This window comes from Hemiscyllium ocellatum, chromosome 16 (assembly GCF_020745735.1).
Source record: "Hemiscyllium ocellatum isolate sHemOce1 chromosome 16, sHemOce1.pat.X.cur, whole genome shotgun sequence".
In the NCBI taxonomy this organism is placed as follows: domain Eukaryota; kingdom Metazoa; phylum Chordata; class Chondrichthyes; order Orectolobiformes; family Hemiscylliidae; genus Hemiscyllium; species Hemiscyllium ocellatum.
In genome coordinates this window covers 51,547,669-51,560,197 of record NC_083416.1, presented here as the reverse complement: position 1 = coordinate 51,560,197, position 12,529 = coordinate 51,547,669, and the positions used below count along the sequence as shown (strand labels likewise).

At 39.6% G+C, this 12,529-nt stretch overlaps 1 protein-coding gene across 1 annotated transcript in view; it reads left to right on the top strand.

Annotated features, from left to right (window-relative positions):
- Positions 1-12,529, top strand: part of LOC132823427 (F-box/LRR-repeat protein 3-like) — a 44,240-nt gene that overhangs the window by 28,385 nt on the left and 3,326 nt on the right. The window contains exons 4-5 of the mRNA XM_060837255.1: positions 6,784-6,906; positions 7,013-7,184. Coding sequence (XP_060693238.1) covers positions 6,784-6,906; positions 7,013-7,184 — 295 coding nt within the window. The remainder of the gene's footprint in view (positions 1-6,783; positions 6,907-7,012; positions 7,185-12,529) is intronic.

The window sequence follows — 12,529 nt, the reverse complement described above, 5'->3', positions numbered from 1 at the left end:
AACAAAAGCAGTCTTATGGAACAGATGTGAATACTGTTGACTTGTTGCAGAATGTTCATTTCAGAAAAGTAATACAGTGCATTACTGGCTTTAGTTATGAATGTGTGGTCATGAGTTGCCTTCTTGAACTGATGCCATCTACCATATATACTCGTGTAAAAATTGAATTTTTTAGATTATTTTTAAAGATTCAATTTAAAGGGTCGACTATTACATGGGCACTAGTTTTTGAGGGGCTGAAATTCATACTACAATTCAAAATAACGTTATTAGCGGAAGTCGATTTAATTGCTCAACTAATCCCAGGTAAAGAAGAAAATCACAATGAATTACAGCAAAGGTAATTACTGGATAAAAGCAAGAGAAACAAGAATGAATTACCGGTGATAAATTTTATTTATACCGGTACGAAAATTTAACATGTCAGAGATTCATTTGAAATCCTGTAAAATCACACTGTTCATCATCATCAAGGCCTGGTATAATGGCACACTTAAAATGAAACATTTATTAAATTCTGAATGTGTAAGCATCTTGAACTTTACTGCCAAATTCCTCCATTTCCCCCTCATTTACTCTCGCATCTAATGAACCTCAGCAACATTAAAACATTTGTCAAAGAATTAAAGATGTAGCTGATATATCTCACTTTTTCACTCAGATATAATGGCACAACTAAAATGACTAACTTTTTAATCCTATTAACTTTTGAATATATAGTGAACAAAGTGTGATAATTGCCGTTAGACTTAGTGACTGAATGAATCAAAACGTGCTGTAGTAAACCAAGTGGGCTATATAGAGTTATGAATGAATAGAGACACAACATAGTAAACAAAGAGCAATGAGTAGAGTTACTGGTATGAATTAATGAGATTTTTGTTAAGTGGGTTAATGGGAACATGCAGTTAATAATGCGATTATAGTCTGGTTGACTTTTACATGAGGTATATGGAAAAAAACAAGATTTTGTTTTGGCCAAAAGTAAGGGGTCAAATTTTAATGAGTCTATGTGGTATCTATAGTTGGTACCTTCAATGCTCTGTTGGGTAGCAGTTCCATGAATTTTGTTCTTTCATAATTACCAAATAATTAGGTGGTTCTAAATCAGTTTTGCATGACTTGGGTGCTTGCAAGTTGTGGGGTTGTTTTGAATCCTGCAATCAGTGTTAATAGCACAAAGCATCTATTTAGTCCATTGCATCAAATTGTAGAGTAATCCAGTCACTCTCATTTTCCCCACTCTAACTGTAGTCTTTTAGATTTATTTCTATCTGAGCCTATCCAGATTCCTCTTGAAATTGATTGTCTGTCTGTGTTTTCACCAGCTGTAAGGGCAGTGAGATCCAGATCATTGCTACTTGCCATATAAAGTTTCTGCATCCTTTCACCCAAAATCTTCTGTCTTTGCCCTGTTAATAAACCATATACAATCAACTAATAAGTACAGCCTTTCTTTGCTCCATCTCTACTGGAACTGAACACCATATTCTTCTTAGTGACGACTGAGGTTGAAGATTCAGAAGGCGTTTCAGAAACCTTGACAAATTACTGGTGCGTACTGCAGTCATGTGATGTTAGCAATTAAGGGAGCCCATGTTTGAGATCCTGGATAGAATACTTACCAACAGAGCTGTTTTGACTTGGATGGTGTCAGCAATCTTGAATGAGATGTCAACCTGGTGAAGTTTCAATGACGATTACTTGTATGCCAAATGGCATAAGCAGGAAGTGATGACCGGGCTAAGCAATTCTATATCCAATGTTGCAGACCTAAGTTCTGCAGTCTGGTACATTCAGTCATGAATGCTAGCAAACAATTAATCAGCTCACAGGATGTGTGAAGGGCTCGGCACTCCAATCTACAGTGACGGACAAGCCCAACACATCTGTGCAAATGAGAAGGTTGAAGTATTTCCAACAATATTCAGCCAGAAGTGCCATTAGGAGGATCATTCTCTGCCTCCTCCAGAGGTCCCTTGCATCGCAATTCCAGCCTTTACGTAGTTGGATTCACACCACGTGATATCAAGAAACAGCTGGAGGTACTGGATATTGGAAAGGCTATCAGGCCTGCCAAATTTTGGAAATGGTACTGAAGATGTTAGTGACGTTACTGTTCACTAACCAAGCTGTTCCATAACAGCTACAATACCAGCATCAAGCTAACAACAATGGAAAATTTCCCAGATTTCAGAGGTGATGGAAAGAGAGGAGGGGGTGTTGCATTTTTGATTAAGGCGAGTATCACAGTAGTAATCTGAGATGAAATAACTGAAGAATCATCCAGCGAAGCTTTGTGGATGGAGCTAAGAAATAAGGGGATGGTAGTGTTATTGGGGTTATACTAAAGGCCCCCAAATAGTCAACTGGAATTAGAGGAGCAAATACACTAGGAGACTTGGGGAGTCTTGGAGGAGCAATTGGATTGTCATAGTCAGGGATTTTAATTTTCCTAACATATACTGGGACTGCCATAGCAGTAAGGGCTTAAATGGGGTGGAATTTAAGTACATTAAAGCAATTTTCTTCAAGCAGTATATAGAGGGTCCTACTTGAATGTGGGCAAAACTCTGTCTACTCTTGGGAAATAGGGCAGGACAGTTGGGGACCAGTGACTATAGTTCTGTTAAAATTATAGAAAGAGACAAAACTGGTCCGCAGGTTCAAGTTCTAAACTGGGTCAAGGAGAATTTTGATGGAATTAGACAGGACCTTGCAGGGTGTAGGTTGGAGTGGTTTGTTTGCAGGCAAGGGGACCTCCGGCAAGTGGGAGTCCTTTTAAAAGTGAGTTAGCTGGAGTTCAAGGTGTATGTGCTCCTGTGGGAGTGAAAGGCAAGGTTGACAGGCACAGGGGATCCTGGATGACGAGATATTATGACTTTTACAGAAAAAGGAGGTATGGCTCAGGTACAGGCAGCTGGGATCACTGGAATCCCTAGAGGTTTATAAAGGATTCAGGAGTTTACTGAATTGTGGACGCTGGTATAATTGCAACATTTGAAAAGCATCTGGATGGGTATATGAATAGGAAAGGTTAAGAGAAACATGTGCTGGCAAATGGAACCAGATTAATTTAGGCTATCTGGTCAGTATGGACGAGTTGGACCGATGGGCCTGTTTCTGCGCTGTACATGCTAATGACTCTGACTTTCTCAGAACTGAAAGGGGTGGAAGATGCTGATTTTTATGCTGTTGACATTGGGGTGATGAAAGAGTGGAACATTTGAGTGAAGTGCCCAAAATAGAAGATCAAGGGAATGTGAATGTTGGCAAAGGAACATTAGAAATTTTAAAATAGGTGTAAATGATAGGAGTGAAAACGAGAAAAAAATGGGTCTAGTGCACTGGAAGCAAAGTGACAAAACATAGGACACGAAAGGGATGGGGTTGGATCAAAATAGTGGACAGAGGTCATGCTGTGAAGTTGAGAAACTCAAATCTGATTACTGAAGGCTGTTAAATGCCTAACCAGTAAATGGGGCTTGGTTCCTTCAGCTTGCATTGAGCTTTATTGCAATACTACATCGAACCTAGGATGGACGTATCAACATGGGTTATGGAAACGGCAAGCAACTGGAAGGATGGGGTGACTCATCACTCAGTCTGTGTTTGGTGTCATCAATGTAATTGAGATTGCATTGTGAGCAGCAAATGAGATAAACTAGTTTGAAAGAGTCAGAAGTCACATGACATCTAGTTATAGTCCCAACATGTTCATTTGAAATCACAAGCTCTGGTGAAGTGAGACCTGGTGAAGGAGCAGTGCTTCGAAGGCTTGTGATTTCAAATAATGCTGTTGGACTATAACCTGGTGTCATGTGATTTCTGACTTTGTCCACTTCAATCTGTTACCAGCACCTCCACATCATACTTCGAAAGAAGCACAAGTAAAACACTGCTTCACCTGAAAGGTGAATTTGAAGCCTTGGGCAGTGAGGTGAAAGGTCAAGTCTCCGACTTTCTATAGTTGCATGAGAAAGTGGTTAGGGGTTCTGGATGTGGTTGCTGAGGGTGGTGAGGAAGTGTTAGGAATAATGAAAGAATAGCCCAAGAAGTTATAGAGGGGAGGAGGAGGTGTGTTGTGTTTAGTCGTGGTACCCTGCTTGAAATGATATTGTATGATCCTTTGAATGTGGGCATTGGTGCCATGGAGAGTAGAGGGAGAGCCCTTTCATTGTTTTGGAAAGAGGAGAAGGGGAGAGGGCGGAAGTATGGGCAACGAGGACAGGATCTTGATAAGGAAAAAAAGGAAGTAAAAGGAGGCATATGATGCACACTGGAATAACAACAGCAGAAATTAGAAAGAGTATCTCAGGTGCAGAAGAGGGACTAAAGCTGAAATAAGGAAGTCTATGGGGAAGTGTGAGGAATGGATACACTAAAACAAATTGCAAAAATTTTATTAATAGTAAAAGATTAGTGAAGAATAGAGTGGGGCCCAGAAGGAACAACTAGGGAAAGCAGCTCACTGAAGCAAAGGATATGACCGAGGCACTATCTGAATATTATGCTTCCATCTTTACCAAATCAGAAGATTGTGACAGTGGCCTATTTGAGAAAATAGGTGTTGAGCAACTGAACAGTGTAGTAATAGATTTTTTTAAAAAAAAGGTGCTTAGAAGGGCTGGCAGCACTCTAAATAGAAAAGTCAAAAGGCCAAAAAGAAATGCATCCTAGATTGGTGAGGGAGCAAATCTGAGTTATTGACAGAAATTTTCCAGGCCTCTCTGAGCATAGGAGTAGTCCTGGGGAGTGGTAGATTGCAAATGTGATGCCATTGTTTAAGAAAGAGACAAAAGTATAACCCAGGAAACTACAGACCTGTCAGCTTGATATCAGTAGTAGGAAAACTGGTGGAGACCGTCATACAGGATAAGGTAAACACCAATTTAAATAAAAATAATTTGTGAGACCATCAACATGGCTTTGTCAAGGGCAGGTCACATCTGACCGATTTTAATAGTTCTTTGACAAATTGGCACAGGCAGTAGATGAGTATAGTGCGGTGGATGTTGTATACTTGGGTTGTCAGAAGCATTTGATTCTGTGCCACGTGGCAGGTTTGTTAGCAAGTTAAAATGTTTGTGACTGATGGGTCTTTTGCAGCATGATTTTAGAAGTTGGCTGAAGGATCAGAAACCGAGGGTAGGTATAAATAAGCAATTCTCAGACTGGAGACAATTTGAAAATAGTGCTCCCCTGAGATTGATGTTGGGACCCTTTTTCTGATTTGTATAAATGATTTGGAGAATGGGTATTGTAAAATCTCTAAATTTGCATATGTGATACTAAGCTAGGGAGAACAGTGAATTGTGAAGATGATGCTGCGTGATTTCAGAGGAATGTTGACAATTTGCCTAGGTAGCTACCTAGCAAATGAAATTCAATACAGAGAATTGTGAAGTAATACATTTCGTTGAAGAAACCATGGAAAGGCAGTGCAGTCTCAATGGTACAATTTTGAGGGGAACACCTGGTTCATTTTCCTCTAAATGCCACTTAAACACCTCTCTTTATATCTGCTTCTACCACCTCCCCTAGAAATGTTGTCAAGGCACCAAACATCCTCTATGTAAATAAAAACTTTCTCCAAAGCCCCCACATCCTTCCAATTGTGTGGCGATTGGGGAAACGAATACAATACTCCACTCTAGTAAAGACAAAGTAGCCCATTTGATTTGGCACCACATCCATAAACATTCACTCCCTCCACTACAGACACTCAGTAGCAATAATGTAAACTATCTACAAGATACACTGCTAAAGTTCACCAAGATCCCTTAGATGACACCTTCCAAACCTATGACTACTACTACCTAGAAAGACAGTGACAGCAGATACACAGGAACAGCACTATCTTCAAGATCCCCTCCAAGCCGCTCACTGTCTTGCCTTGGAAAATGTCACTGTTCATTCAGTCAGGCTAGATCAAATTCCTGAACAGCAACAACACTTGCCAAATGGACTGCCATGGTTCAAGAAATTAGCTCACTGCAACTTTCTCAAGGCTAATTAAGAGATGGGCAATAAATACTGGGCCATCCATTGATGCCCATAAATAAAGAATAACAAAATGTTAATAATTTCATCATTGACAGCTGTATCTTTCAGTTTGTAGGCCATAGTTAATAGAATTGCCTCCCTAAATCTCTCAACCTCTGCCCTCCATTATGATGCCTCTTTAAAACCTATCTCTTTAATCAAACTTTGTATAATCTATGCTAATATTTCTTGTAATGAATTATTAAAATTCTTTGCTAATATGTGTGCCATGGGGCACACTTGCTGCAGTTTGGTGCAATGTAAGTGCAAGTTGTTACAGTTGTCATTGTAGGGCAGGATTGAAATTCAGTGTTTTCTGAACAATTCCGATCAGCTGATGCATGTTTACAGTCAGTGCATCTATGTGGTAGATAACATTGAGCTACATAAAAACAGTTGTGTCTTAAGAGTCTGTTAAGCAATATGTTGTTTCTTCAGACAAACTGTATAAAGTGCGAAAGTAACCACAATCTGCTTGCCTCAATATTTTAATTATGCTTTCATTGTTAATTATGTAAGGTCAAGGCACTACTAAGTCAGTCAGTGCATTCAGTTAATCTAACAGCCAATACTAGCAAAATTTTGAGTACTGTCCAGTTTGGTATTTTTTAATATTTTTGTCACTCTCTTTTAATGATTTTTTTGCAATGTATATCTGGCTGTACCCTAAATTATAGAGTTCATTGCAATGTTCAGTCCAGTTTTTGTATTGTAAATCTGCTTTCTTATTTTTTTCAGGTTGACAGTAGTACTGAGTCTGCAGAAGCAGCTTGTGATATTCTTTCACAATTGGTCAACTGTTCCATAAAGACCTTGGGGCTGATCTCCACAGCAAGACCTAGTTTCATGAATTTGTCAAAGGTAGGTTTTAAATTTATTTTTTCAGATCTAGCTCAGCTGTTGTGGACAAATTTAAAAAAAATGCGTTAACAATTGAAATTAAACCACTTTTGTTTTGTGTTTACAGTCCCGTTTTGTGTCAGCCCTGACTGTGGTGTTTGTGAACTCAAAATCACTGTCATCGATCAAGATTGATGATACTCCAGTGGATGACCCATCTCTTAAGGTGTTGGTGGCAAATAACAGTGACACTTTGAAATTGTTGAAAATGAGTAGTTGTCCTCATGTCTCACCTGCAGGTAAATTCAAGATCCAGTTTATCAATAACTCCTAATAAGAGTACAGAAATTATGAGACTAATATATGTTTACAACAGTCTATTAATATTGGAAGTCAGTATAGATGACTGTATGGATTTTGTGCCAACTCTACTTTTGTGGAACCTTATTATATCAGGTCACTTAATTTTCACTGAATATTCGGAAGGGCCAATACTCTGAACATAGTAAATAATTCTAAACCTTTTGTTACATTTGCAGTTTACTCAAATGATTCTCCAACTCTAGGGTAGCAAGAATATTTCATGTCTTAAATTATTGATTGCACTCTATAGCTGTTTGAGTTGTTCAATCTACAAAAGTATAATTTGAAATATTGTGAATGAACACACAAGTATGATTTATTTTTACCAAGTGATTTTGATTTTTAGACTGCTTTAATAAATTCTGTACAGGTCTTCGAAGAAAAGGGAGATTTTCATTCGCAGTGCATCTTTTGTAGTCCGACAAAGATGATCCTCATGAGTCAAAGAATAATGCAAAGAAGAAGCAGGCCATTCAGCCTATTGTCTGTGCTGACCAACAATATCAAACTATACTAATCTTATTTACCTGCACTTGGCTAATAGCTTACTATGTCCTAGCATTTTAAGTGCTTGTCCAGACACTACTTAAACCTTTCAAGAGTATGAAAAAGTTTTTCCTTGGATTTCCTCTGAACTATTTACTCTTCACCTTAAACTTCTGGTCTTACACATGTCTGCCGTGGGGCAAATACTCTTACAATCTACCTGATTCATGTCTCTCATCATTTTGCACAGCTCAATCAGATCCTCCTTGAGCCTCCTCTGCTTCAGGAAAAGAAACCCAGCCTTTCTGTTCTTCCCTCTTAACTAAGATTTGTTGCCATCCCAGGCAACATCCTGGTGAATCTCCTCTGCAATGTAAACTCATCCTTCCAATAGTGTGGCGACTGGATCTGCACACGGTATTCCATCTGTGGCCTAATCAATGTTTTATAAAATTGCAACAAGACGTCCTTGTTTCTATATTTTATGCTAGTGAAGGCTAGCATCCCATGTGCCAACTTCACCACCCTATCTACCTGTGCTGATACCTTCAGTGATCTGTGAACTTTTACAGCGAGGTCCTATTGTTCCTCAGTACTCCCAAGGAAAGTACCATTCAATGTGTATGTCCTTCCCTTATTAGACCTCCCAAAATGTATCACCTTGCACTCATCCTTCAGCCATTCTCTCCCCAATATCAGATCCATGTCAGACTGTAGTCTGAGACCATCCTCCTTTCTATCAACAATGCCACCAATTTTTGTGTCATCTGCAAACTTAGAAATTATACTTTGTACGTTCACATCCAAGTTGATAATGTTCATAACTAACAAGAAGGATTCCATTGCTTATCTGGTCACAGGCTTCTGATCACAAATAAACTCTTTACAATTATCCTTTGTTTCCAATTTGTAAGGTAGTTTTGGATCCTCTTTGTCAGTTTGTCTTGAGTTCCATGAACTTTTACTTTTTTGGACCAGGCTTCCACAGCTACCTTGTCAAAAACCTTACTGACGTTTGTGTAAACCACATTGACTGTCATCTTTTGGAAAAACTCAATTAGTCAGACAGATCTCCCTGCAACAAATCTGTGCTGACTATCCTGACCCTCAATTTTTTTTTTCCCAATGATTTCTTTACCACTGAAGTCAGACCAACTGGTCTGTAATTACATGACCTGACCCTGCTGCCCTTCTTGAATAAAAGAGCAACATTAGCTATCTGGCACTTTGCCTGTGGTCAGCGAAGTATTAAATATCTCCACCAGAGCCCCAGCAATCTCCTTCTATGACTCCTATGGCAGCATGGGATATGATGCATCTGACCCTGAGTATTTATGTACCCTTTTTATGTTTATTGAAACATCTAATACCTCCTCCTTACTAACTTTAACATGCTTTAGAAACTCACCATCACAGCTGAAATTTCCAGCTACAACATCCTTAATCCCTTGTGAATGCAGATGAAAAATATTCATTTAAGACCTCACCCACATCCTCTTGCTTCACACTCAGAATGCCCCTTTGGTCTCTATTAGACCCCTCTTCCTGGTAATCCACCTGTTCATCATATAGTCAGAAAATGCCTTAGGATTTTCCTCAATCCTATCTGCCAGGGGTATTTTGTGTTCCCTCTTTGCTCTCCGAAATGTATTTCTTAAGCAGGCCCCTACAATCTGTATTCTCATGAAGGGCTTCCCCTGTTTTTAATGTTCTGTACTTAACTTTTGCATCCTTTTTTTTCCTTCATCAAACTCTCAATATTCATGGACATCCAATTTTCCCTGGACTTGCTGCCCTTCACACTTTAGAGGAGCATGCTGGCCCTGAGCTCTCAGGCTCTCACTATACCATTTGTAAAACACTGCCAATTTCTAAATATAGACTTATCTGCAAGTAACTGTTCCTGCTCCATGTTTGCCAGACTCTGTCTGATGATATTGAGATTGACCTTTAGCCAATTTAGACACATAACTTCTGCACTAAGTTTATCCCTTTCCATAATGACTTTGAAACTTGCAGAGTTATGGCCCCTATCCCTAAAATGCAAGCCCATACTCTCGGATTAAGTCTAGCACTAACCCATCCCTAGTAGGACCATCTCTGTACTGCCACAGAGAGCTCTCCTGGATGCGCTTGAAAAATTCAATTCTATCACACTAAGATAAGTCCAGTTAAATTTAAATTCATCCAAAACTAAAACTCTATTCTTCTCTCACTTCTTTGTAATTTTCATGTATATCTGCTCTTCTGACTCCCTTTGACTCTTGGGATGCTTCTAGTATAATCCTAGCAAAGTGATCACCTCTATTTCTTTTCTATGTTCATCTTACCAGTCAGTCTCCTTGCATCAGAATAGATATAATTTAGTTTTTGGAGCCTCCTATGTGCCTTATCTTGCCCATTTCATCTTCCCCAGCTAGACTATCCTTGTAATAGTATTCCTTCCAAATCTGACTAACCTTGCTTCTGACTTAACATCTGTTATCTATCCTGTCCCTCTGTCAGGTTAGTTAAATTTGCATGAGCAAACCTTCCACCAAGGGTGTTGGACCCACTTTGGTTCAGATGCTACCTGTCCAATTTGTGCAGGTTCCACCTACTCCAGAAACTGTCCCAATGATGCAAAAATCAAAGCCCTTCCTCCTACAACATTGCTTTAGCAATGTGTTCAACTGACCTATCTTGCTATTTCTATACTCAATAGCAAGTGGCACTGACAGTAATGCAGAGATTGCAATCTTAGTAGTTCTCCTCTTTAATTTACTACCTAAGTGTCTCAATTTCTGTTGTAGGATTTTTTTTGTGTTCACTTTTACTGATGGTGTCCTTACTGACATGTACCCACAACTGTAGGCTGTTCACTCTTCCACATTGGAATGACCTGCAGCTGCTTTGAGTCATCCCTGACCCTGGCACTAGGGAGTAAACATACCATTCAGTAGTCCTGTTTGCAGCCACATAACTGCCTATCACTTCTTACAATCGTGCCTCTTACTACTAAAGCCCTCCAGTCTTTTGCTTCCCCTGCTCTGCAGCAGAGCCAATCTGGTGCTACATACCGAGCTGCTGTTTCCCCGAGAGGCCATTTCCCCCATATATGTTTGTGTTTAAGGGGATGGTCACAGAGGATTCCTGCACTGTCAGCCCATGCCTATTTGTCTTCCTGGTGGTCACCATGTAGCCGTTTCTTGTGGTATGACCTGCTCACTAAACATGCTATCCATGGTATCCTCAACATCAGGGATGCTCCATGGTGAGTTCATCCACAGCTCCAGCCCTTCCATGCAGTCCATCAGGAGCTGCAGCCAGACTCAGTTTCTCCAGACATGGTCACCTTGGACTCTGAAAATGTCCTTGATTTCCCACATACTGCAGGAGGAGTGTTTCACAGTGTCGTGTTCTTTTGCCATTGCGAACCTTGCCAACTACAGTTAATAAAGTATAAAAAAAATTACTCAACCTTACCAACTCTCACCAAATTAGAGTTTGCCCTCACACTCGCTAACAAATTACATGCCACAAATATAAGGTCTTCACTCTGTCTTCCTCCCAGTACTACACTTTCAATCCTTAAAACTGGTTCCTCAGCAGCCAATCACTTCATTGCTTCACTGTGACATTACTCTGATTCTTCTCCCTGTTCACAATGAAATTTTATTCTTTTATTATCATGGACTGCTCAGTGCAAACTCCACCCTCACAGGCTCAACTCCGAGAATCCAATTCCCAATATGTGTATCCCCAGTGTGGTTTTTCTGTGATATCACTCTTTGCTTTATGCTAGACCTCCAATCCTGGGCTTCAATTTATCTAAAATCATAAGCAATAGAGTAGTTAGGGAGAAAATGTTTCCATTCTTTTAAAAAGAATCGAGGAACAGAGGGTACTGATTTGAAGTGATTTGCAAAAGGATACAAGAAAAAGCTTCTTTTCACATGGTGAGTATTGGGTATGGAATGCAGTGCTTGAAACAGTGAGAGAAGAGCTTCAATTGAAGCATTCAAGCGTGTATTTGAATAATTATTTGGATGGGAATAATGTAAGGGTATTAAGAAAAAGCAAGAAATTGACAGTAGGTAATGATACTCATTTGAAGAGCTGGTGCAGACACAATGAGCTGAATGGTCTCCAATGGCTCACAACTTCTCTGATGAGACACGTTAGCTGTGACTTCCACCAGTGTGTAGAACTTGAGTTTAGGTGATCGCTTTTTGTGTGTAGGTGCGTGTTAGTAGCAAAGAAACTAATTCCTCCTGTGTTCTGGTTTTACTTTTAACAGAGGGTAAATAATTATGGATGTAAGTTTGCTTGCTGAGCTGGAAGGTTCATTTCAGGAACCTTCCAGCTCAGTGAGCAAACCTACATCCAGAACCTCAACCTGAGGTACAAAACTTCTCAAAACTCGTTAAGGTAAATAATTATTGATGTATTCATCTAATCCTGCTTCACAGTGAATCTGTATATATATGTCAAATACATGCGGAATACACTTAGTTGTAAGGTCCTAGGGAGTGTTGCTAAACAGAGACCTTTGGAGTGTAGGTTCACAGCTCCTTGAAAGTAGAGTCGCAGGTAGATAGGATACTGAAGAAGGCATTTGGTATGCTTTCCTTTATTTGTCAAGCGTATTGAGTACAGGAGTTGGGAGGTCATGTTGCGGTTGTACAGGACATTGGTTAGACCATTGTTGGAATTTTGTGTGCAATTCTGGCTCCTTCCTATTGGAAAGATGTTGTGAAACATGAAAAGGTTCAGAAAAGATTTACAAGGATGTTGCCAGGGTTGGAAGACTTGA